General features: G+C 42.9%; 1 protein-coding gene across 1 annotated transcript in view; it reads right to left on the reverse strand.

Annotated features, from left to right (window-relative positions):
* BAIAP3 (BAI1 associated protein 3) overlaps positions 1 to 27,465 on the reverse strand; it is a 1,057,809-nt gene that overhangs the window by 31,611 nt on the left and 998,733 nt on the right. The window contains exon 31 of the mRNA XM_078664937.1: positions 20,288 to 20,408. Within this exon, the coding sequence (XP_078521063.1) occupies positions 20,288 to 20,408 (121 nt within the window). The remainder of the gene's footprint in view (positions 1 to 20,287; positions 20,409 to 27,465) is intronic.

Below are 27,465 nucleotides of genomic sequence, written 5' to 3' on the forward strand. Positions count from 1 at the left end.
ACTTTGCGCAACTTACTCGTCTTCAGAAGACCCATGTGGAACCCCCTGTCGTTCTTTGTGAGTTGTGTGTAGTTGAAAGCCTCTGGGAAGGCTGTGTTGTACAACATTCTCTGTTCAAGGGTCATGATCTTGCATAAACTTCATTTGACAACCCAAGTGGCATCTACAAACAGGTTTAAATCACTCAAATCTCCCTCCATTCCATCCTGTTCACCCTCAAATTTTACGACAAATTAAGAAAATAAGTTGCCTTCGTTTTGCGAAGTAGTTTGCAGCTTATAATGTGGATTTACTTTTAAAATATAAGTTAAGTTTACAAACAAAGGCATTATTGTGATCTGAGGACCCTATGACAGTGGCTCTGACGTCCCATTTCCTTTGAAACAAGAATGAATTCTGCAGAGCAGCCATCCGCAGCGACAAGTCAATCACGCAGTGTGCATGAGCGCTCAGGCAGTTTTGTTTTGCCTCGTCAAGCTCACTGGGCACTGGGCTAGAAAATGTGTGGCAGCCTAGTAATGCCCATTTCCGGATGAAAGGAGGCAATCTTTTAGTTTGAGCAGCAGTTTTTGTCTGCAATGCCCTTGGTAGCTTTCTTATTTTGATTTCCACACAAGTGAGTGCCAGAGTCAGAGACACTTAATGACAGCGCCAGAGAGAAAATAGCAAAACAGTACTGTGCAGGTGTGGAACCATTAACAAGAAAATAGAAGGGCAGAATAGATGGCTGAGAGATAGCAGAGGAAACACTGGGAACAAGAATAGCTCCGACTTGCATTTGCAGGTACAGGCCAAACCTACAGCGTTATAACATAACCTAGCATATATATGAAAACTGGCATTAGCTATACTTAAGAAACTGGAGAGTGCACGAGAGACACACAGGCAGCCATAGATGGAGACAGCTTGAAAAAAAAGAAGGGGACACATACTTAGAAACAGAAAGACATACAGAGGCATAAATACAGAAAATAAGGGACTCATAAAAATCAACGGCAAATGGTAAATAAGCAGCCAGGGAGATATTGACAGACCGAAGAGTGAAAGACACTCAAATGATGAGAAGGGAGAGGCAAACACTGCCACACAAAAGAAACCACTCCCACCCATCAAGTACACATCTGGGGCCTCATTTACAAGTCTGGCAGCGTCGCAAGTCCTTTTGCTGAGCTACCCTACGCCAATCCGTAAGGGCCGGAATGCACCGTATTTACAAGATACAGTGCATTTCTGTCCTTTCAGCCAGCACACAATTTTCAGCCAAGTGCCAGTGCAGGCACCCTTGCACCAAAGGGTGTCTGTGTAGTTGGTATGATTGTTTTTGTGCAGGGAGGGGTACCTTCCTGCACAAAATCAATCATGAGAGGCATTTTCCTCATACTATGTGCGCTGTGGAATGCAGCACATGTGGAAAGAGGAAAAAACGAGGAGAAATGTAGACATTTCACATTTCTCCTCGTTATGTCTGCTCTGGAGAGGTGTAGGTTTTTGGCACTGCCCTAGGTTTACCTGATATTGCAAATCTGGGGCAATGTCAAAATCCAGCGGGTTTGAGTGGGAACACCCAAAGCGAAGTCCATGGAACGTCTCATGATGGAGAATAAGGCAACGCAGCTCATGGGCAGCCTTGCTTTACTCCATATCGATGAGGCCATGCAAAGCCTGGCAGGGTGGGTTTGCGTCGACTCATAGATATGATTGAGAGCCCTACTCCACCGGATCATCATAAAAAGTGACGCTTCGGCAGCGCTGGCTTCTTGTCAATGAGGGCGCAGATGTGTGAAAAACTAGCGAAAATGAAGAAACCCAAATTCCTACAAAAAAATGGAGAGACAGAGACACACACCACCGCACATGGAGAGTCAGAGAAACAACATACTTATCAAAAGATATAGGAAGAGACAGAAAGCATCTTCCTCGGTAATTTCAATCTGCACTGGAACGATTACAACAAGTTGGTCATGTGTCTTTTTTCATCTCCTACAACACTACCAAAATGTAATGAACTGTAAAGGAGTCATTTTTGACAAGATCATATCAAAGGCTGTCCTACTGCCTGTCTAGGACCCATCCCAGTTTATTGGCTGTTCGTGCTGACCTTTGTCCACCTGGAAACCTTAAGTCAACTGAAAAAAATACAATGTGGTTTCACAACACCAAGGGGCTTATTTGCAAGCCCCTTTTGCCGCTGGTATGTCACTTTTTCCCATATTAAAAGTGATGCACTGGGGCTTGTAAATAAGCACCCAAGAGCATAGACATTACTGCTCTTCCCAACAGAGCTCAATGAAACCTTCTGTTCGTTTTTCTCAGTAAGACATTAAATCCACTATCAATTAATACAATAAGTGCTTGAAGGACTGAATTGAATACATTTATTGAGAGATTACTTAAGAGAATCCATTTATCTCAACTTTTTTAAAAATCAATTCCCCTACTTATCTGAAGGCCTTACATGACAGTGTATATATGTGCATCCAGCATACCGCTATGGTTCTAAGTGCATAGTGCAGTGTCCAGCAATTAGTGCAACCCTCCTGCTTCGCCTGTTTCTTTACAGGTTAAGCTCAGCCTGATACTTCTCAAACTTGGAGAGAGGAGTTGGCCTAAAAGTTAGGGCGGTCGACCTCGAACCTGGGGAACTGGGTTCGAGTCTCGGCAAGGTCGCTGAACAACCTGTGATTCTGGGCGAATCACTTAATCTCCCTGTGCCTAACAAAAATGAATGTGTGTTCTCATGTAAAGTAACTGGTGCTATGTAAAGCGCTCTAATAGCGATTCGAGTCAAGTTCGCGCTATAGAAAAAACTGAAAGAAAAAAAAAAAACTTTATTGTTCAACGTGGCCAGAAACCTGTGTGTATGATACGCAACCTCCTAAGAATTTAGGGGCTTATTTACACGCAACTTTGCATCATTTTTAACATGGGAAAAGTGACGTACGGGTGGCGCAAGGGGCTTGTAAATAAGCCCCTTAGAGGTACTATATCGGAGCCAGGGTGTGCAGTTCAAGTAGTCTTTCATTTAACAAGGTCCACACCCGGTGAAACATTTGCCAGACTTTGCCCGGTGCGGTGTTCTTTCCAGGGACTATAAGAGGTGTTGCGCCGCTAACGTGGTACGTGCCCATGACGTAAGAAGATGGGCTTCAAAAACCAACATCGAGTGTCGTAAACAGCTCGTCAACAGCCTATCAAGTGCATCAATGACTCTTTTTTTGTAATCACACCTTCTGTATCGTACAATACTAGGCAGGGATTTCCAGGCTGTATTAAACTTTTATTGAAAGTGGTACTAACCTGTCCCACGGTATTTGTTTTAAGCCTTGCTTCCCAAATGCTTGGTGCAGATAAGCTTGTGTGTTGTGCTTGATATAAGATGCTATTAATGGAGAGTAAATGCTATTTGCAGACAAAGCCTTGATGCTGGTTTCTCTTGATAATTGGAACAGTTGCTTTTTTATTGATGCTTTAATTGCAGTGTAAGTGATTGATTCTTCCGACCAATTTTCTATAGCCAGAATTAACTTTTCCGCTGCTATGTTTAGGTAGCCATGCCACGGATTGTCCCCAGTAATGAAGATTGGATTTAAAGCCTCTTTCATTGAGTGATCGGGTGCTGAAATTACACCCCAGAAATATTTAGCATGTGCGGCCATGCATTCAGGTTTTTGTGTAACAAGTTCGACCTCCAGGCGAATTCATGTGTGGCCCACATATGGAGGTAGTTGAAAGAGTCGTTTGTACCCCAAACATTATAATTTGTCTAATTCTGACCCGAGTATACAGGAACCGCTCGGTGGGCATAGCTGACTGTAGGTATGAGCTTTGCTTTTATCCCCCTCGGGATGGCCTCGGTCGTAGGACAGATCAGGCTAGTGTTTAAGTTGCACAGGGTGTATACAACCGCCTTTCCTTTTATTCTCATATTGTGCTGGTGTGTGGTGGGCTTTACAGTGTCGCTAAACCATGCGCTAAGGTAGGTATAGTTCAGACGCACTCTATTTTCTGAGACCCAAGCCTCCATTTCTGGGTCCTTTTTTTATGGAAATGGATAGCGCCTGAAAATCACCACTATTGCGTTACTTGCATTGAACACTAGGGGCCATATGTAGGTAATTTTTGATTTGCGATTTTTTTGGGAATCGCAATTAGAGAATCGCTAAACGAAATGTAGGTAGGATTAGCATTTTTTTTTGCGAATCCCAATTATTCTTTATTTGCAAATCGCAAATTGGGATTCGCAAATAAGGAATACCTTCTCATTCATACCTATGGGATAGAAGGCCCATAGGAATGAATTGGAAGACATTCTCAATTTGCGATTCTCAATTTGAGAATCGCAAATTGAGAATGAAATTCCAGGGTTACGAGGGTGTCAATAGGACACCCTGTTGCACTCCTGAAATTAACATGTGTGCACATGTGGCCTACATACATGCCCTAAGGGCATGTATGTGACCCACATGGCGCTTTGAAAAATGCCAAAAAGTGAATTTTTCAAAGAAATCGCAATTTACCACCAACCTGAAGTTGGAGGTATTTTGCGATTCCATAAGCCACAATTCACAGAACTTGAATGCTTCCTACATTGCATTTAAGGAATCGCAATTCCTTAAAGGCATTCGCAAAATAAGGAATTGCAAATTTTGCGATTCCTTATTTTGCGTGTGGCTTTTTGTGTGCTACATAGCACACTGCCCTAATTGCGATCGCAAGTGCTGAAATTCTGCGAAATTAGGCTTCCTACATATGGCCCCAGGTCACTCCTTTAGTTGTATTTGTTCAAAGCGTCCAGTGCTTTCTGAAGTCCTATTTCCGCTGGGTCTAAAAGGATAAACTATTGGCTGATCTCTTGACTGCCCTTCCTGGCTAAAATCCTCGAAAAGGCAATGAACAAGGATCTTATTGTATTTAGGAAACTAATGAAACCCTGAACCAGGATCATCATGGTTTTAGAGCTCAGCATTACACAGAGTCCTCCTTACTGGAGGTCTATGAAGAAATTTGCAGAGTTGTGGATGTGGGGTGAAGAGCGGCGCTAATCCTTCTCGATCTCTCAGCCGCACCAGATACTTTTAACCATGAGGTCTTTATCAAGCGGCTTGAGAGAATCAGGATTGATGGGGCAGCCCTGAACCTCCTTAACTCATTTCTAACTAACAGGTTACAGAGAGTGGAATTGAATGGCTTCAAATCTAAGCTTTTCTCCCTGCTGTGTGGAGTCCTGCAGAGATCATCTTTATCCCCGACGCTGTTCAATATTTATATCACCCCTCTGTTAGAGCTCATACAATCCTGTGAGTTGTCGGCTGTTTGTTACACCGATTACCCACAAATTATTGTTGCCATTCCTAAAGATGATGGTCCCGCTGCCTCGAACCTTAAATATTGTCTAACTCAAATATCTATCTGGATGTGAAGAAACTTCTTAAAATTTAATGTTGAGAAAATGTTGGTGATTCTCCTTGGGAAGCACCCCAACTTTTGAAACTCAACTGGTGGCCAACAGATTTCGGCCCATTACCCATTCCTGTCCCAAATGTTAGAAATCTTGGCATGATCTTTGATGACCAGCTCGGTTTTGCAGAGCAGATCAGTCATACCACCTCCACATGTTATTTTATCATTAGATAACTGAACAAAGTGTTCCCTTTCATCCCACAGGATATCCAAAAAACTGGTGTGGTTGCGCTTATCCTTTCCAGGATAGATTATTGCAATACTTTGTATCTAGGCATCACGAAAGCTGCACTTACAAAATTACAGTCACTGAAATACGCGTCAGCCAGGCTCCCCCTGAAAGTGCCTACATTCTGCTCAGTTACTAGAGAGATACAGGACCTACATTGGTTACCGGTAGCGGACAGGATCCGGTTTGAAGTGCTGCTTATTATTCACAACGCCCTGCACGGAAAGGGCTCGCACTACCATCTGAACATTTTTCTTCTATACCGCCCACAACCGGCCCACCGGTACGCAAGAGCTCATTTGTTAAAAGTACTCAAGATAAAGAAAACTAGATGGGGGGCAGGAGTTTACAATACCTTGGAGGTAAATTCTGGAATTCTCTTCCTTTGACCTTGAGATCTCAGCCCAGTCTGCCTTGTTTTAGGAAACAGCTCAAAACATGGCTCTTTGTATCACACAGAGTAAGCTGCACCCACTGTCCACCGCCCAGATTCTTCCTTGAGATTTTCCACTGATAGCGCTGAGACACCTTGGTATTTGCGCGCTTTAACAAAATCTTACTTACTTACTTGCTGTAAGATCACCGGCATATTGAATAAGAAATACCTTGTTTTGTCCAATACCCGGGGTCACCAGGTTAGTTCTTGTTAGTGTGGGGCCCAAGTCTGCTATATATAAGTTAAATAAAATAGGGGCAAGAACACATCCTTGCTTGAGCCCACAGTCTGTTGAATTTTTTGATGTTTCAGTATCACCAGAAAGCTTCATGCATACCCATGTCTTGGTGTAGAGTGACATAATGGTTTTCAACAGTTTGTTTGGTATATTCCAATTTTGCATTCTGCCATAGTTTATTGCGCACTATTCCGTCAAAAGCAGCGGAGTAGTTGACGAAACAGGAAACGGGAAGGCTGATAGGAGCGGCTGCTTGTTGCGCTTTATAGGTGAGGGCCACAATGTTATCTATCGCCGATCCTCCTTTGCTGGACCCGGTTTGATAAAATGGAAGCAGGCCCTCTTCTGTGACCCATTTAGCTAACTGTTCTAGTAGAATTCTTGCGTATGACTTCCGTGGATGTCCGATAAGGCAATTAGCCTGTAGGTTTTGGGGTCTGTATTATCCCCCTTCTTGTATATCAGTTGAAGTAGGGAACCACGCAATGAGTCTGGAATATTCTTTTTTATTTTATTTTATTTTGTACTCTGGGTACAGCGGAGTGAGGACTGTTGCTTGAATAGAGACCAAGGGAGGCCATTAGATCCCACTGCTCCATCTCTTCGTATCTTCCTTACGATTTTGGTTACAGCCTGTAAATCCAGCAATATATGTTCCGACTTTGCACAATGTGTGGACACTTTAGCGTCCTTTGCCATGCACAGGGTGCATAAGGTTTCACTATGCTGCATTAGGTTATTTAGATTCTAAGTGTGTTGGGCTGCAACATGAGTTATCCATTTGTCTGTTGTTACAGAGTTATGCATTTCGCTTTTGCTATAACATAAGGTGTTTAAGTTATACCAAATTTGCTGCTGTTTATTTCTTGATAGTAGGTGAAAAATGTTGAACCATTCTGCCTCCTGATATTTTCTCTCTTGGACCCACACAAGAGGTTTGTGGTTCTTTTTAATCTTTCCAAGCTCTTGCCAGGAGGTGGTAGTACCTAATCTTATATTTACCCGTGTGGATCATCTTAATTTGCAGGTGCTTGTTTTAACCTCCGCAATGAGGCCCAGAGTGTGGTTGTTTATATTATTAGATTTGAGCCAGTAGTTTTGGTTTTCAGTCCTTAGCTGAGTGTACCCCAGGTTGGAGACCTGGTTAGACCAGCCTTTGATCATATTTTTCAGCATGTGCGGATATTTTTCCTCATCTTTAGCATGAACTAGGATTTCCCGGTTTGCAAACTTTTCTTTTTAGCGATGCCACCCTTTTTTGGCATGCTTTCATTTTTCCAAGTTATTATTGAGGTTTCTCTTGAGTTCTCTTGACCTATTAAGTCAAATTGGACACTTAATGTGTCTTCACTTTTAGTGGAAGCTTTTGCAGGTATGTGTTGTAAAAGTTTAAATATGTTGGATCGATTGAGTATACCTAGTTTATCCCAAGATTCATATTGTGTGGTACATTGTTTTTTTGTAGTTCTACCTCTTCTTCTGGGCTACACCTTTCCATGTCTTGAGTTCGATGCCGAGTGTCAGAAAGCGAGCGGGGTAGGGCTTTCGTAAGTTGGGGGCTGTTCGCAGGGATATCATATGTGGGCCGCCTAATGGCATGAAATGTCTCTGTACTTTTGATTGGAAAGCTTGTTCCCAGTATGAGGGTATTATTGGTTCCCTTGAAGGACTGAATCAAGGAATTTGGTCCACTAAAAGCAAGATAACCCTCAACCCCCTCTCCAGGCTCTTAAAATATCTATAAAAAGAAAGAAAAGGCCTGAAAAAGCTTGAGAAAACCCGGAGACCATTCCCTTTCCTTCTAATTTAACTCAGTTTAGGGCTACATAAAAAAGCAAAAAATCTCACACTATCAGACCTAAGTCCTTTCACATCAAATTGTTCCAGCTACCTCCAAGAATTGTCAAAAACTTCTCTTCGAAGTAACTAAACAATCAAAGGAAGTGAGATGCTTATTCCACACTCCAGAAGAGAAATATAAAGACCTTTTGAATTTCTCTGAAGAAAAAGTAAAGTCTATTGAGCTTTTTCCTCTCACAAAATGACCACAAGTTAATCTGTAGGGCGCGAGTGACCTGGTCTTTGTTTGATGAAATCTCACAACAGAGCTACTTAATTACAACCAAGGTTAAAACATTGAAGCACTTCAAGGAAGCTGTGTTTGGATCCATCAATACAGAACTTTCCAAACATTTCTTACCATATGGGTCACATAATGTATGCAAAGTATTCTCCAATCAAGCATTTCTCCGTCTCCTGGCTCCACCCCCAACTCATGTGTGCCAACAGACAGGGGCAGAATATGCTAAGTTAAGAAATATATATATATATATATATATCAGCAACCAAAGAGATCCCATAGCCATGGGAGCGCGCTCCACAGTGTGTGCTCTGCCAAGGGGTCGGATCCTGACCCGGATAATTATTTTGAACAAAGGAGGCGGCACAGTCAGAGATCGATTTAAGCCTTATTTATTGCAAGACTTCACCCCACCAACGCGTTTCGGCCAAACACGGCCTTGCTCACGGTTGGTTAGTCCCTCTACAGTGTTCATATTTATACTGACCCATTTGTAGCCATTTATGAGGCATTATGGGTGATGTAGTTTTAGTGCAAATAATTAAAAAAGAAAAGAAAGACTTTGCATCTTTTTTGCACTTAAATAATGATTATTGTTCAAAATCAAGGGTTTAGTACCCATTGTCTTTATGGATGTTCCATTTAGGAGTTATATATATCACACTCCTCTTCTGTGCTTTGCAGGCTTGCCTTCAGAGACGGACACGGACCCAGGTATGGTGCAAAAAAGATTTTTTATTGCTCCTCACCAGTCGCCATTGCGCGTTTTGGTTCGCTTGAGCCTTGATCACATAACAGTGGCAAGTTGTAACAGTGCAATATTTAAAGTGACAGTGCCCCTTATAAACTTCATCACGTGTTGTTCATTCGAATGAAATTGGAAGTCAGACTTGGAACTATTTTGTTTCACATCATGCCTATGCTGCAATTTTTAAACCATCTTAGTTTTTGCATATTGCAAAATACATTTCAATAAATGTCTTGATGATTTAAAGAAAACCACAGGTTTATTAGTGTAAACAGTGACTTCCCATAATCTCGGTAAAATACCAGACATAGGGCCCGATTATAATGGCGGTTTTCCCGCATCCTCCGGGCCGGCGGAAGCCACCGCCGGCCCGGAGGATGCGGGAAAACCGCTGCGGACAGAAAAAGACCCCCCGCCAGACTAGGATGGCTGGGGGATCGTTTTTCAGTCCGCAGCTTTTCCGCCGCAGTCGCGTTCCGACCGCGGCGGAAAAGCTATAACATGGCTGGCGGTGTCTATCAGACACCGCCAGCCATATTATGATGGAGTAGAAAGTATGCTTTTCCACGGCGGCTTTTCCGCCGTGGAAAAGCATACGGACCTTCACTTTGGGGGCCCGTTGCGGGCCCCCTGGGTGAAGGGGGGCGTGGGGGGTGCACATGGGGGGTACCTATGGTACCCCCCTGCATTTGTATACAGAAATCGGCCGCCAGGGTGGCGGTCACATCCTAATTGCACAGGAGGGAACTCCGCAGGCCATGCGGAGGTTCCCTCCTACTCTATCGTGGCGGACGGACTCAGGTCCGTCCACCATCATAATCGGCCCCATAGTCACACTTCACCCTATTAATCAGTGACATAGCAGCTGATAACATTTGTTACCATATGAGTCTCATAATTTATGCAAAGTATTCTCCAATCAAGCATTTCTCTGTCTCCTGGCTCCACCCCCAACTCATGTGTGCCAAGACACGGGCAGAATATGCTAAGTTAAGAAAAAAAATATATATATAGATAGATAGATAGATAGATAGATAGATAGAAATATATGTAGTGCCCCATGAATAAATTAGTCTGCAAAAAACTTGGCAATCACAGAGCGGACATTTGCATAACTATCTTCAAGAATGGAATAGTGATGATCCAAGCCTCTAACAACGAACTGGAAAAATTCGACAACATTTTCTCATCCTTAAAAAGAAATGTAGAGAACACGAATCCACTACTACACCAGAGCCATATAGAAGACAACCTAGTCCCACCCAACAACACCACTATAATTAGCACAACAACGAGAGAACACCAGGAACCTGATCAATTTGCGCAATTAAGAGATACTAGGCCTTTACAACTCCAGAGTTCGTCAGCAGACAACCAAGTCTCATCCGACGCTATCTCTATAAGTAGTACCCCAACTAGAGACCGACCGGAACAAATCAACACTCCATCTAGAGACCTCCAGGAACAAGTTACTCAACCAGGAGCCATATGCGGAACAGAAAGTACATTGGCCGGGAATGAAGCAGAGAGAACGCGAAATACAAATATTAACAACAACAGCCGTAGATCACCAAGCTTTGATAGAACGTCCAACACCGCAATTAATGACAGAGGAGAAAATTGACCAAAGGAAAGTATCAAGAAGACAATGACACATGGTTCAGAACGGAAATTCGGGAACAGAAAATGTGAAGATCGAAATATACGGATGAGTAAACACATTACGGCACCCAAGGTCATGAGAAAAATGCTAAAATCAAAAATATCTTACCACATGTATGCGGACGACACGCAACTATACATCAAGATTGCATGCCTGGAAGACTTAACCACAATGAATGAGGCCCTCAAAATGTCACTAAAATGGCTAACTAACAATCATCTCAAGCTAAACGCAAATAAAACAGAATTCTTACTTATCACACCCCAAAAGAATCAATCAGAAGTGAAGGAATGGTCCAAAATGATCACATCGTTAAATTGCACCCCTACTCTAGTTGATTCGGCGAAATCACTCGGAATCACACTGGATGAGAAACTTGATATGAAAACCCACATTAAAATAATGGCAAAAAAAAAAACGTTTTCATCTGACCTACTTCAGAAAAATGATTTTTTTTTAACGAAAACTGACTTAAAACTAGCTGTGCAATCACTGGTTATTTCAAAGATTGATTATGGGTGTACAACGCTAGCAGGAGTACCAAAAGTTTCCACAGCACTGATAAAAGCATGCCTCAATGCAGCGGCAAGACTTATTACGGGTTCGAGGAAATTTGACCATATCTCTGCTCACCTGAAAGCTTTAAACTGGCTACCTTACGAAGCTAGAATACAGCTAAAAATGGCATGTATCACCCATAAAGCGATTCATTACAATACACCTAGATATCTCGCCCACAAAATAGAAATTTCAGGAGGAAACGGACCTGCCCGGAGTGCCAATTATCTGCTCCTGAGACCACCTATCTTCAGGAAGAAAAAACCTATGAGAGGGCGTTCTCAGGCGCGGCCCCCAGAATCTGGAACTCCCTTCCCGCAAACATCAGAAAAATTACAAACACTGCAACATTTAAGAGGGAAACTAAGATCTTTCTTATGAGTAAGTTCCTTCCATAGATACGACAACTCGCCAGCTAAGACTTATCATTGAAGTGATTACTAGATAACAACGTAGCAAATAGATAGAAAATCACCTAAAATGACACCGGCGTGAGGCACAAGACATACCAATGGACTGGAGATGATAGAGTCCTAAAGAAAAGACGCTAAAAACATTCAATTACTACCTCAGAACTTTTTCTTTATACATGTTTAACCATGTACCGGCCCTTTATAGTTTTCTTTATATTATCTACATATAGACTAGGTGTGGAAGTAGTACTAATTAATTTTACGATCTTATTGCTTTTTATATACATTGTTGTTTTAACCCATGCCATGTGATGTTAAGCTCTCTGATACCCGAGAGTCATGTTCGCGCTATATAAAACTGTTAATAAATAAATATAAATAAATAGTGAGCTAGCGTCTAGCATGCCCATTGTTGTTCATTTCCACGCAGGGGAGAAAAAGTGAAGGGCAGTAAAAAAGATGTGTCTTCCCCTTTCCAGCATTGTATTGTCAAAATACACTGCATTGTCTCTTGCTTCATAGTAAATGGTATTTCTGCCAGTTGTTGCTAAGGAAAAAGATGTGTTTTCCCCTTTCCAGCATTGTATTGTCAAAATACACTGCATTGTCTCTTGCTTCATAGTAAATGGTATTTCTGCCAATTGTTGCTAAGGAAGTGGCACTTTTTATTTTTGTGCAAGGTTACCTGACATGGCAGGCAGTCAGCATCGTAGAATAGCCTTTAAAATGTAAAATACCATAGGAAATTGTGCTTGCCCTTGTAGCAAAAACTGCTAATGGATTACGCTAAACGTGGCATGAAAGTTAAACTTTACTCAGAAAACATTTGGTTTGATGAAACACGTTCACCAGTGTTTGAGGAATATGTTTAAAAAAGATACTGCATGGTCTTGAAAGAATTAACACTTGTATATACCTTGAATGTCTGTGGCGGTATGAGTAACTGACCCTTGGACTGAAATAAAAAATAAAACAACCCCCCATTGGTCGAGGGAGCTCTGTGCTCTCGTTGACCACTTCGTATCCATGCATATAAATATTGGGCTGTGTATTTGACTAGAATGAAAATGTGAAAAAAGCTCATGTGCTATAGTCCTTGGACCAGTTTTGAAGGCCGTGGATTTGTCACATTTGTAACGGTACTGGCAGTCTGCGGACTCATCAACTAGACCGCAGACTCAATACACCTAACATGGTGCCTGAGGCCTTAACAACTCGACTGCAGATTATAGCCGTCAACACAGTCTAGTTGGTAAGGCAGACTGCCAGAGCCATAATGGGTGTGCCACACCTGTGGTTTGAAACACTAGTCCAAAGACTCCTAAGAAGTTTGGGGCTGTTTAAAATGTAAAAAAGTAAACAGTACCAACATTAAACGGTTACCTCTCAGTGTACCATTGGTTCACATCCAGAAATTAGGTGGTCTTCTTACCTAACCCAACTTAATTTCTGGGCCCTTATTCTGCTGCCCCTGTGAGACCTTGGACTTGGTGCGCCTAGGAATGAGGGATATACTTCCTGTGATACCTGCGCAAATTGACAGACTATTTTATATTTTTAAGGCTATTCTAGGATGCTGACTGGCTGCCATGTAAGGTAACCTTGCACAAAAATAACAAGTGCCACTCCCTTAGCAACAACTGGCAGAACTACCATTTACTATGAAGCAAGAGACACCGCAGTGTGTTTCAACAATACAAAGCTGGATTTTCAGACAGGATGGCTCAGTCAGGAAAGGAAGCCCTGCTAAGAACCTCAACAGCACCAGAACTTGGGGAGTCGGGGTGGGGGATGGAGGGAGATGTGCTGTGCCTGGGGGATGGAAGAGAAAAGCACTCTGATCTGTTGAATATTGTGTACGCACTCGGAGAGAGAAAAGAAAATGTTTGCAGATTTAAATGCAAACTCTGCGATGTCATGAGGCCACTAAACATTTGGAATATTCACCATTCAGAAGCACCTAAAATCAAAGCATGAGGAAGAGTACACCAGGTGGCGGAGGAGAGGTTGCTCGAGCAGGACACCACATTACCTAGCATGCCAGACGTGATGCTCCAAAAACAGCAGGAGGAATCAACCTGCACCTCAGTGTTCACACTCTACTGTATGAAGCACAATGTGCTTACCTTGTGCCTGCGTCGTGAGCAGAACCAGGAGCTTGGGGAGGAGATGGTGGTGGAACACCACCGCAAGTTCCACCGGTAATGAAGAAATGTAAACACTTACAGAAGAAAAGTGAAAAAACACAAAATATCTCTGACCTACAAACAACAAAATAAGAGCTTGGGAGCACGCGTGGGTGCATGGCAATGCCCTGTGGCCACCGCTGGCTTTCTTACATCACCGGAGATAAAACATAATCTAGAAAAGGATCAGGGTATAAATGCAATAGCTGTCATTGCTGTTTGTGCATACAGTGGGATTGTTAGTGAAAAGAACCTTCTCACTGCAAAACCGTAGAGATATATTGGGTAGTGGAAAATCTTACTCATCCTTACAAAGATGGCTCCCACAATAATCCAAAGAGCAGTGGGTCTGCTGATTTACCCTCATTAAATGGTACCCTCATGTGCAGAGCAAATATCACTAGCCAAAGTTGCATCCTCCATCTTAAAAAGTGGAATTCAAGCTATATTATTTGAATAAATTCAATGACAGCTAAGATCCCCAGATATAATTTAAACTTGTATTTCGTGCCATTTTTTTGGATCTGTGTTAGAAATAAAGAAAGGGATTTTGTTAGATAAGTAGATGGCCACTGAGTATTGATAGTTTTTAAACGGATCACTGACATAACCTCGACAGACCGAATATCGACTGGACAAAATATCGATGACAAATTATCGACTACAAAATTATCGATTGCCTATACTTAAACAACAAAACACAAAAATATCGAAACCACATTATCGACTAAAATAAACAACGACTACAACAATATCGACTAACAACATTATCGATTTCTAAAACATCGATTATCACATCTTTAAATGAAAAACTGTCAAAATATCGAATACAAAAATATAGATAGCAAATTTATCGTTTTTTTTAAATATCGAAATTACTACATCCTTGAATAAATCACTGTATTATCTTAAAATGTAGTCATACTATTCATAATTATTCACTAATTGTTTCTAAAAAGCTATAAAACATACTATATATTTTCCTAACATTTATAACACAAAATAAATACAAACATACATTTTATAATACATAAACAATGTTTCGAACAACTAAACATTTCTTACTGCAAATTATATATATTCCTCCACTTTAAAAATATAAAGATAACATTACCTATACTAAATAAGGCCTTACACATTAAATAAACGTTAATTGGTGTCACCCATATAAGGAAAGCAATTAGCATAACAGGTTACAAAATTCAAATCCACGAATTAAAACAGACTATCAATTTAAACAACCAATCCTACTTCAGAAACTATTAGACAAATACTATATAAACAAGATTACAGCAAACTAAAAATGCAGCCTAAATCTCCTAACTAAAGGAAGACGAAACTCTGCAGGATTTCTGAAAGAAAACGTATTGACTTCAACATAAAGACTGCTACAACTATCTAAAGTAAGTACTACTACATTATTTCCCATCAAAAATGTAACTCTCAAACCTCACACCTATGTTTAAAAGCCAAATACCTAAAATATATGTTTTTTTTTACTATTTATCCTACAGACAAAAAGAAAATACAGAAGACCTAGACAACACCTGTACATCAAAAGTTAAATATAAATAAGTAAGTATATAATTTTAATGTAACTTCAACATTTAATAGATAGGTAACTAAATAGAAACTAGCTAAAAACCTCTACCAAAATATCATAAATAGTTATAAAATATTTGTACACATTTTCTCAACTTCCACAGGTACAAAAATATATACACAGAAAATAACAGTTTGAAGAACATCAACACCTGAAAAGAACTACTTGAAATCATAAAAAGATTTACAGGTAAATCAGAAATGTGTTAAACTGTATTATTAGAATACAACATTATTTTTTCAAAAAATGTAATGACATTCTCTTTTAATTACCTCCTAGCACTACAATACAAGCATGACTGAAGGAGCTAAATTCATTTATTCACAAAAAGGGAAAATGCTTCTTTGTTACATGGGATATGTCTACACTCAAGCGAAACAAAAAGATTTGAAGGTTTTTTGGAAGTGTACGAAATATTATGCCAACAAATGTTATGGTAGAGCTATAACTCAGGAAACTACTGTTACTTATACTAAGGAACATAATCACCCACCCAATGTAACAGAAATAGAGATTAGACAAATGCTAGATTCCCTTAAAGAAGCTAGTACTAGTAATGATCAACCAACAACTGCTATTCTGAAACACCATTTAAGTGTACTTCCCCAACATGCTTCTAGCCAATTACCATCTATCGAATCCCTTAAAAGAACTATATCTAGACAAAAAAGAGCAACATGCACTACTCCTCCCACACCAAAAACTTTTGAAGAAGTGCAAATTCCCCCTGAACTCTCTGTAACTCACAATAAAGATGATTTTATACTCTATGACAACAAATCTAAAGATAAAAGAATTATACTGTTTGCCACAGCAAACAACATGACTAAACTTACCCAATGCCAAACTTGGATGATGGACGGTACTTTTTCTGTATGCCCCAAACCTTTTTATCAATTATACACTATCCATGGTCATTTCCAAAATGCTAATATTCCATTCCTTTATGCCCTTCTACCAAACAAACAGCAAGCTACCTATCAAGAAATACTAACTGAAGTCAAGCAACATACTAACAACTATTTTCCACAAAAAATGATCATTGACTTTGAAAAAGCAATGATAAACAGCATCCTTAAAACATACCCACACACAGCAATACAAGGTTGCTATTACCATTTTAACCAATGTATCTGGCGACATCTACAACAATCTACCTTGAGTATCCAATACGCCACTGATAGCACTTTTGCTTATCAAATAAAAAAACTCATCGCCCTAGCCTATGTTCCACTGACAGATGTAACTGAGCACTATAACTTGTTAATAGACAGCCCCTACTATAAAAGAAACGAAGAAAGACTAAGCCCTATGCTTGACTACTTCGAAGACACATGGGTAGGAAGGCTACACAGATCAGGCCATAGAAGACAACCCAAATACCAAATAGCTTGGTGGAATGTCTACCTTAGCACACTAAATAAGGAAGCAAAAACAAACAATGCAGTTGAAGGATGGCACAATGCCCTCCAAGCAACTACAGGCCGAGGAACGCCTACCCTTCACAAATTAATACAATCCTTAGAAAAAGAACAGAGTTACCAGGAGCTCCGAATGGAGCAATCAGTAACTTTGATCGGACCTAAACTCACCAAAGAAAGGAAAAAAATGTATAACACACTCCAAAGTCAAGTTACCCTCTATCCAACTAGCAAAGGACTAGACTATCTATCAATGATTGCAAAAACTATTCTTTAAAACATAACATAACTATACACGTTACATTAAGCATTTTTTTTTAAATTCCTTGATTTTTACATGTAACAATTTGCAATTAAATTATCAAATACATAATATTAACATATATAAAATGTATTTAGATAATGTATTTACAAAATGTTACATACAACGTAACTGAAGCAAAAATTAAAACAGTTTCCCCACCCATAAAAAGTTTTGTAAATACTTACATTTCTGTTGCACCTTCAAACGTAATCCAATTCCAAGCAATCCATACGACACCATTGCAAAAACCCATACAATCCATGGAAGGCCAAAAAAAAATGCAAAAATACAAGCAAATCCATAGCGACTCCTCTCCAATGTAATACACACGATATACCATATATAAACTGAAAACTGACCCTGAACCCTAAAAATACCCCTTTACCCAAAAACTGAAAACTGAACCTGAACCCTAAAAATACCCCTTTACCCAAAAACTGAAAACTGACCCTGAACCCTAAAAATACCCCTTTACTGAAAAACCCAAAACTGACCCTGAACCCTAAAAATACCCCTTTACCCAAAAGCTGAAAACTGACCCTGAACCCTACAAATACCCCTTTACCCAAAAACTGAAAACTGACCCTGAACCCTAAAAATACCCCTTTACCCAAAAACTGAAAACGTACCCTGAACCCTAAAAATACCCCTTTACCCAAAAACTGAAAACTGACCCTGAACCCTAAAAATACCCCTTTACCCAAAAACTGAAAACTGACCCTGAACCCCAAAAATACCCCTTTACCCAAAAACTGAAAACTGACCCTGAACCCTAAAAATACCCCTTTAACCAAAAACCCAAAACTGACCCTGAACCCTAAAAATACCCCTTAACCCAAAAACCCAAACCTATAACATTTTAAATATAATTATATACTTACCAATACTTACGTTGTAATGGTATGCGTTGTAAAAGTACCTGCGTTGTAAAAACATTCGTTGTAAATACATGCGTTGTAATGGTATTTGCGTTGTAAAATTTTCGTTGTAATGGTAGTGCGTTGTAAAAGTTGCGTGGTAAACGTTGTATACCTTTAATAAATAATATTATTTCATTATTTAATATTAAATTACTTCCCACTCTATTCCCCTATAAACCCACAACCCGCTACAGGAAATAATAAATTTTATTTAACATAATTAGCAATTAATCAATTAAATTAAATTATTTACCAATTACATTTTAAATAATCAACAAATATTTTTTAATTAACAATTAATTAAATATTACTACCAATTAATACATTTACATATTTAATTATTTATAATTAAATTACTTCCCACCCTATTCCCCTATAAACCCACAACCCGCTACATGACATAAATTATTTAAATTAACATAATTACCAATTAATCAATTAAATTAAATTAATTACAAATTAAATTTTATATAATAAAAAAATATTATTTAATTAACAATTATTTAAATATTACTACCAAATAATAAATTTACATATTTTATTATTTATAATTAAGTTTCTTCCCACCCTATTCCCCTATAAACCCACAACCTGCTACATGACATAAATTATTTAAATTAGCATAATTAGCAATTAATCAATTAAATTAAATTAATTACCAATTAAATTTTATATAAATAATTTTTTTTATTTAATTAACAATTAATTAAATATTACTACCAATTAATACATTTACATATTTAATTAATTATAATTAAATTACTTCCCACCCTATTCCCCTAAAAACCAACTACCCGCTCCTAGAAATTATTATACTATTTGAATTATTTTTTATAATTATCAATTTTTTATAAATTTAATTTCAATATGAATAAATATAAAAATAACATATATTTTAACAATAAATGTAGTAATAAAAAAATAAAACAGTGTACATTTAAATATTCGAGATTATTTATATCGATATTATTAGTCGATATTATGACAGTCGATATCAAGACTGTTGATAACACAACTTTCGATATTCTTAAAACCTATATTTTGACTTTCGATATTTTTAAACTACTAGAAAAAACGATATTTTTTACTATCGATATTACTTACTCGATATTTCTTCAATCGATATTTTTTAACATACATGACAATCGATAATAAATACATCGATATTACTTACCTCGACATTAATGCCATCTCGATATTCTGGAGTCGATATTATGTCCATTCGAAAATAAAAACTCGATATTTAGACTGCACACCTTTTTAACCACCATTGCCTAATCCTCTTCACGTTAAGAAACAATTGTACAGACCAAGAAGATATATCATGACATTTTGTTTGATTGCCCGGGCAAACCTTGAGATGGGGGGTGGTGGCGGGCGAGTGCACAACCTCAGACGTCACAAATTTGATTTTGAGGTAATAGATGTGATTAGTTTGAGCTGTTTTGTGTCTAAGAACTAGAGTTGGTTGTGATAAGTTGGACGGCTAAGGGTTACAATAATATTTTTTTTTTGGGGGGGGGACAACTCTTAAGACTGACTGGTATTTAGGATTTCAAAATGAGGCATTTTTTTGTTTTTAAAGGGTTGGGTATTTTTGTAAATGTATGGACCTAGTTGGTCATCCCATTCACTTATCTCCATTTAAATACTTATTTCTATTGACTTTTAGGTCCTATTTCAATGCAACTTTGTTTTGATTGAGTCACTTGATTTGCCATTAATGACTTAATAGCATTTATTTAATTCTCTGGAAAAACATTACTATTTAGTAGTATCCTAGAATGTGTTTGATGAGCCTCAAACTGAATGCAGAACATGATAAATGTATTTAATTGGTAAAATACATAATAACATAATAAATCGTAATGCAAATGTATTGTCATATAGGAGAGTATCTATAATGTTTCAATGAAAATTATAGAGTGAAACAATTGATTAAGCAAAATAGTACAATAGCATATAGGTTCCTTCTAGTTACATTATCATCCATGAGTAAGAATTGCCACATAAATAATCTGCATTTACCATTAGTATCCAGTGCAATGAGATCCGCTGCATGCAGAACCTCAACGTAAAGCCGCTGTTCGTTAGCTTCATAGTAACACTTAACACTTATTCTTCCATATTTACTCTGTTCTGCTGACCTCTGCAGAAGCAAACAAAATAATAATTAAATAAAGCGGTGTTTCTTAATCTTTTGACTTCTTTGGACCCAACATAATCATTACTGGAATCCGGGGACCCCTTCTGAATCATTGTTTGGATCCAGAGATCCTCACTGAGTCACTACTGTAAACCGGGAATACCCAGCTTAAGCAACTTCAATGATTTGTGCCTCAAAACAACACACACAATGAAAGAAACAAATTCGAGTTCTTGTTACCCAAACCTTGTTTACTGTATGCTTCCACTAACTCGCAATCTGTAAACAGGTCTTTAAATCTTGTTCTTATCTTGTCACATTTGCTATGCATTCAAAGACAGAGGTGAAATGTCAGGATGTGCCTTTCATGGATCATGGCGTTTTATTTTACTTTCTCTGACCCTAAAGTGAGAGGGTTTATGTGACAATCATGCTGGCTACAGGAGGGTGGGGGGTCTACTTGAGGAAAGCTAGCCAATGTTATTTTTTTCTATCACCCAACAAAATCTAAATGTCTGTAAATAAACTGTGCTGATGATCAAATTAATACAGTGGGTGATGACGTCCACACACTATTGTTTGTGTGCTGTATGCTTTTACCAGTAAAACTGTTTCATTTGCAAATATAATGGTCATTTCAGTTGAAGATGTGTGGTCTGTGATGGTAGTATATTACCATACCATGCATACTCCACGTTACCCCACTCCACTCTATCTGCACTTTTTCATGCCACATGCCACTGTACTCAACACTGCTTCACACTACGCCACTCCCCTGCACACTGCCTCACTGCACTGTTCTCTGCACCACTTCACTGCACACCTCGTTACTCTACACCACTCCACTCTACTCTATGCCAATGCACTCGACTGCATACTACTCTACTATGCACCACTGAACTCTTTGCCACTGCACTCTACACCATTCCACGCCACTCTACCCTATGCCACCCTACTCTGCAACACTGCATTCTATGCCACTGCACTCTACACCAGTGCACTTTATGCCAATCCCCTCTATGCCACTCTACTCTACTGTAGCACTACACCCTACTTCGAAACAATCTATTCTATGCCACTGCACTTGGAGCCACACCACTCTAGTCTGCACCACTCTATGCCACTGCACTCTATGGCAATGTACTCTACACCACTTTACTCAAAACCAATGCACTCTATGGCAATCTACTCTGCACCACTGCACTCTACGCCACTGCACTCTATGCCACTGCACTCTACCCCATTGTACTGTTCCTGCACTCTAAGCCACTCTATTCTACTCTGCACCACTGTACTCTATGCCACTGCTCTATAGTCCACTGCTCTCTACACACTCTACTCTCGCCACTGCACTCTACACCACTCTACTCTGTGCCACTGCACTCTACACCAATGCCCTCCACACCACTCTACTATACACCACTGTACTCTATGACAGTATACTCTGCAACACTGCACTCTCTGCCACTGCACTTTATGCCAGTCTAAGGCACTGAACTCTAGGTCACTGAACCCTACGCCACTGAACTCTGCACCACTCTACTCTGCATCACTCCACTCTATGCCAGTCCACTCTAAGCCAATCTAATGTACTCTGCACCACTGCACTCTGCAACACTCTACTCTATACCACTGCACTATGCACCACTTCACTCTACTCTGAAACAATCTACTCTATGTCACTGCACCCTATGCCACTCTATTCTACTCTACACCACTCCACTCCAAACCACGCCACTCCACACATGCCACTGCATTCTGTGCCACTGCACTCTATGCCAAACTACTCTGCATACCTCCACAGTGTGCACTCTATATATCTTTACTCAAAACCAATGCACTCTACGCCATTGCACTCTACGCCAATCTACTCTGCACCACTGTACTTTATGCCACTCTGCACATGCCACTCTATGCCACTGCATTTTGCCAAACTACTCTGCACACCATCACAGTGTGCCACTACACTCTGTGCCACTGCACTCTACACCACTCTACTCCATTGCACACTACAACACTGCACTCTGCAGCACTGAACTCTCTGCCACTGAACTCTGCGCCACTTTTCTCTGCGGCACTTTAATCTGTGCTACTCTACTTTTCACCACTCCACTTCATGCCAGTTTACTCTACTCTGCACCACTCTATGCCACTGCACTCTACAATAATACACTCTTCACCACTCTACTCTACACCATTGCATTCTACAACACTTTACTCTGCAGCACAGCACTCTCTGCCACTGAACTCTATGCCACACTACCACTTTTCATTATGCCACTTTACTCTGCTCTGCACCACTCTAAGCTACAAATGCACTCTTCGCCAATGCACTTTATGCCACCCTAATCTACTGGGCACCACTGCACTCTAACACTGCACTCTACGCCACTTCACTCTATGCCTCTCTACTCTACTCTGCACCACTCTACTCTATATCAGTGCACTCTACACCACTCTACTATGCACCACTGCTCTCTACATCACTCCAGTCTAGGCTGCTCTACTCTGCACAACTCCACTCTTTGCCAATGCACTCAATGCCACTATTCTATACCACTGCACTCTACCCTGCACCAGTCCACTCTACGCCACTTCAATCTACTACCCTCTACTATGAAACAATCTACTTTAAGCTCATGCACTCTATGCCACTGCACTTTATGCCACTCTACTCCACTCTGTGCCACTCCACTCTATGCCACTGCAATCAACACTAGCTACTCTACACTACTGTATGCCACTGCACTTAACCCTGCCCCACTATACTCTACCCTGCACCACTCCACTCTACTCTGAAACAATCTACTCTATGCTACTACACTCTATGCCACTGCACTCTATGCCACTCTACTTCACTGTACACCACTTCACTCTACGCTGCGCCACTCTGCGCCTCTGCAGTCTACACTATGCCACTTCACTCTAAACCACTGCACTCTACACCACTTTACTCAAAACCAATGCACAATACGCCACTGCACCTGTGCCACCTTCTTTGCACCATTGCACTTTACACCACTATTCTCTACACATTTTACTCTATGCCACTGCACTCTATGCCACTGCACACTTTGTCACTCTACACCACTGCACTCTACATCACTGCACTCTATGCCATTCTATTCTACTCTGCAACACTGTACTCTGCGTCACTAGTCTCTCCACCACTCTGCGATCCTGCTCTACTCTGCAACCCTGCTCCAATCTACGACCCTGGCCCACTCTATGACCCTGCACTCTATATCCCTGCTTTCTGACACTCTACTCTGCATGACTGCACTCTAGTCCATTGTACTCTACGCTACTGTACGTCACTGCACTCAATGCCAATGCACTCTATATATCTTTACTCAAAACCAATGCACTCTACACCACTGTACTCTACGCCAATCCACTCTGCACCAAGTACTTTATGCCACTTCACTCTAGGCCCCTTTACTCCACTCCACTCTACAACACTCCACTCTATGCCTCTCCACTCTACCGCAATCTACTCCACTCTTTGCTGTTCTACAACACTGCTCCACTCTACGATGCTCTATGCCCCGCCCTCCCGGCTCCAGATTTAAGGGAAGTGCTGCTGGCGATTCAGGAGTGACCACTGTGCCTTTTACTAGGCCGGGTCACCCCTCCTGCTGCCAACACCTTCCTGTCTGCCTGCCTGTACCGAGCGACCCAGCTGCCGCTGAGCCGCCCGTCTTCGCCGATTCCCACCGCTGCCTCCCTGCGGCCCCGCCCACCACCAGCCCATTGGCCGCCCCGCTCCCGCCTCCCAGCTGACCCGCCCTCCCGGCTCCAGATTTATGACGCCCCCAGAGCGACCGCGCAGCGGACGCGCGCAGCGGGAGCACCGACTGAGCGCCGAAGGTGCGCCAAAGGTAAGCCCGTCTGCGCCCGTCCGCGCCTGGACCGCGCCCAGTGCCAGGACCCCTGGCCCCCGCAGACCCCAGCCCGCCCGCCGGATGTACGACGCCGCCACCCTCAACGCCCTCAACGCCGGCCGAGTCCCGGGCTGCTACCGTGCCACCCCGAGACGCACCCACGGACCCTTCTGCTGCAACTCCTGCAAGTTCACCTGCATCCGGACCTGCACCACTCCAGCACCAACCAAGACCAAGACAAGCAACAACAGCAGCCACCTGAAATGCATCCTGCTCAACACCCGCTCCGTCCACAGGCACGCCATCGAGATCTGGAACCTACTCGACACCACAGCCCCAGACGTCGCCTTCTTCACGGAAACCTGGATGAACGCCTCCTCAGCGCCCGACATCGCCATCGCCATCCCAGACGGCTACAAGATCATCCGAAGGGACCGCATCAACCACACCGGAGGAGGCATCGCCATCGTCCACAGGAACACCATCCGCATCACGACCAACACCGACGACACCCTCGCAACCGCCGAGCACCTGCACTTTCAGGTCCACATCAACCCCAAGACCACCCTCAGAGGCACCCTCATCTACAGACCCCCGGGACAACGCACACAATTCAGCGAAGACATCGCCGACTTCATCAGCCCGCACGCCCTCTGCTCCGCCGACTACATCCTCCTAGGGGACCTCAACTTCCACCTGGAGAACAACAACGACCGCAACACCACCACCCTGCTGGACAACCTCGCCAACCTGGGACTCAAGCAGCTGGTCACCACCCCCACCCACTACGCCGGACACACACTCGACCCCGTCTTCTCATCCAGCAAGGACATCGCCTTCAGCCACGCCACCGGACTCCACTGGACGGACCACAGCTGCGTACACTTCAGCTTCGGAAGGACCACGATCCACCACCACCAGCAACAGGTGGCACGCGGGAGCTGGAACAAGATCACAGCCGACCAGCTCGCGACCTCCCTGAGCATGAACCCTCCCACCAGCACAACGAACCCTAGCCAGGCGGCCACCAACCTCACGAAGTGGATCAGCGACTGCGCAGACGAGCTCGCCCCCCTGAGGACCCCGCCTAGCAGACCCGGTATCAAGAAAGCCCCATGGTTCACCGACGAACTCAAGAGCTCCAAGAAGAACTGCCGAGCCCTCGAGAGAACCTGGCGCAGAGACCCTACACCGGGCAACATGACTGCCCTCAAGCTCGCCACCCGAAAACACCACCAACTCATCCACGCCACCAAGAAAACTGCATTCAAGGAACGACTGGACAACAACGCACACAACAGCAAGGAACTCTTCAACATCGTCAAAGAGCTCTCCAACCCCAATGCCGGAAACAACGACATCACCCCTTCGCAAGACCTCTGCAACTCCCTCGCCTCCTACTTCCACAACAAGATCGCGGACATACACAACAGCTTCAGCACTCAACCGACGAACGCCACAACCGAACCACCGCCCCCTACCACCACCCTACACGCCTGGACTCCGATCAGCACCGAAGACACCGTCCGCACGATGAACTCCATCCACTCCGGATCTCCGACCGACCCCTGCCCTCACCACGTCTTCAACAAGGCCGACGCTGTCATCGCACCCCACCTGCGGGACATCATCAACACCTCCTTCAACACCGCTACCTTCCCGGAGAGCTGGAAGCACGCCAAACTCAGCGCCCTACTCAAGAAGCCATCGGCCGACCCCACCGACCTCAAGAACTACCGCCCCATCTCGCTGCTCCCGTTTCCTGCAAAAGTCATCGAGAAGGCCGTCAACAAGCAGCTGGCCGCCTTCCTCGAGACGAGCGGATCCCTCGACCCCTCGCAGTCTGGCTTCCGGACCAACCACAGCACCGAGACCGCCCTGATCGCAGCCACCGATGACATCCGAGTGCTGCTTGACAACGGAGAAACAGCGGCCCTCATCCTCCTCGACCTCTCCGCGGCCTTCAACACTGTCTGCCACCGTACCCTAGTACAACGCCTCAGCAACGTCGGAGTCCAGGAGAAGGCACTGGAGTGGATCATCTCCTTCCTCGCCGGAAGAACACAGAGAGTCCGCCTCCCTCCATTCAGATCTGAAGCCACCGAAGTCATCTGCGGCGTTCCTCAAGGCTCCTCGCTCAGTCCAACCCTCTTCAACGTCTACATGAGCCCCCTCGCAGACATCGCACGCCAGCACAACCTCAACATCATCTCCTACGCCGACGACACCCAGCTGATCCTCTCCCTCACCAACGACCCCGCCACCGCCAGAGCCAACCTTCACGAAGGGATGAAAGAGGTAGCCGAATGGATGAAGAACAGCCGCCTGAAACTAAACTCGGACAAGACGGAAGTCCTCATCCTGGGATCCTCACCCGCCGCGTGGGACGACTCCTGGTGGCCCCCCGCCCTAGGCAGCGCACCCAAACCAACGGACCACGCACGCAACCTGGGCTTCATCCTGGACTCCTCCCTCTCCATGACCAGACAAGTCAACGCCGTCTCCTCGTCGTGCTTCAACATCCTGCGCATGCTACATAAGATCTTCCGGTGGATCCCCACCGAGACCAGGAAGACGGTCACCCAGGCCCTCGTCACCAGCCGTCTGGACTACGGCAACTCCCTCTACGCCGTAACCACCGCCAAACTCCAGAAGAGACTCCAGCGGATCCAGAACGCCTCAGCACGACTCATCCTGGACATCCCCCGTCGCAGCCACATCTCCAGACACCTGAGAAACCTGCACTGGCTCCCGGTCAACAAGAGAATCACCTTCCGTCTCCTCACCCACGCACACAAAGCCCTACACGACCAAGGCCCAGGATACCTCAACAGCCGCCTCAACTTCTACGCTCCCCTACGCTCCCAAACGCCAGCTTCGATCGACCAGCCGCGCCCTCGCCGCCGTCCCCCGCATCTGAAGAGCCACCACAGGGGGACGGTCCTTCTCCTACCTCGCCGCCAAGACATGGAACTCCCTCCCCACCCACCTCCGCCTGACCCAGGACCACCTCGCCTTCAGGAAGCAACTCAAGACCTGGCTGTTCGAGCAGTAGCGGACCCCCCTCCCCCAGCGACTGGAGACCCTCTGGGTGAGTAGTGCGCTATATAAATGCGATGATTGATTGATTGATGCAACTCCCTCTATGTCACTCCATGCCACTTTACTTCAATCAA

The sequence above is a fragment of the Lissotriton helveticus genome, chromosome 10 (genome assembly GCF_964261635.1).
Source record: "Lissotriton helveticus chromosome 10, aLisHel1.1, whole genome shotgun sequence".
In the NCBI taxonomy this organism is placed as follows: Eukaryota; Metazoa; Chordata; class Amphibia; order Caudata; family Salamandridae; genus Lissotriton; species Lissotriton helveticus.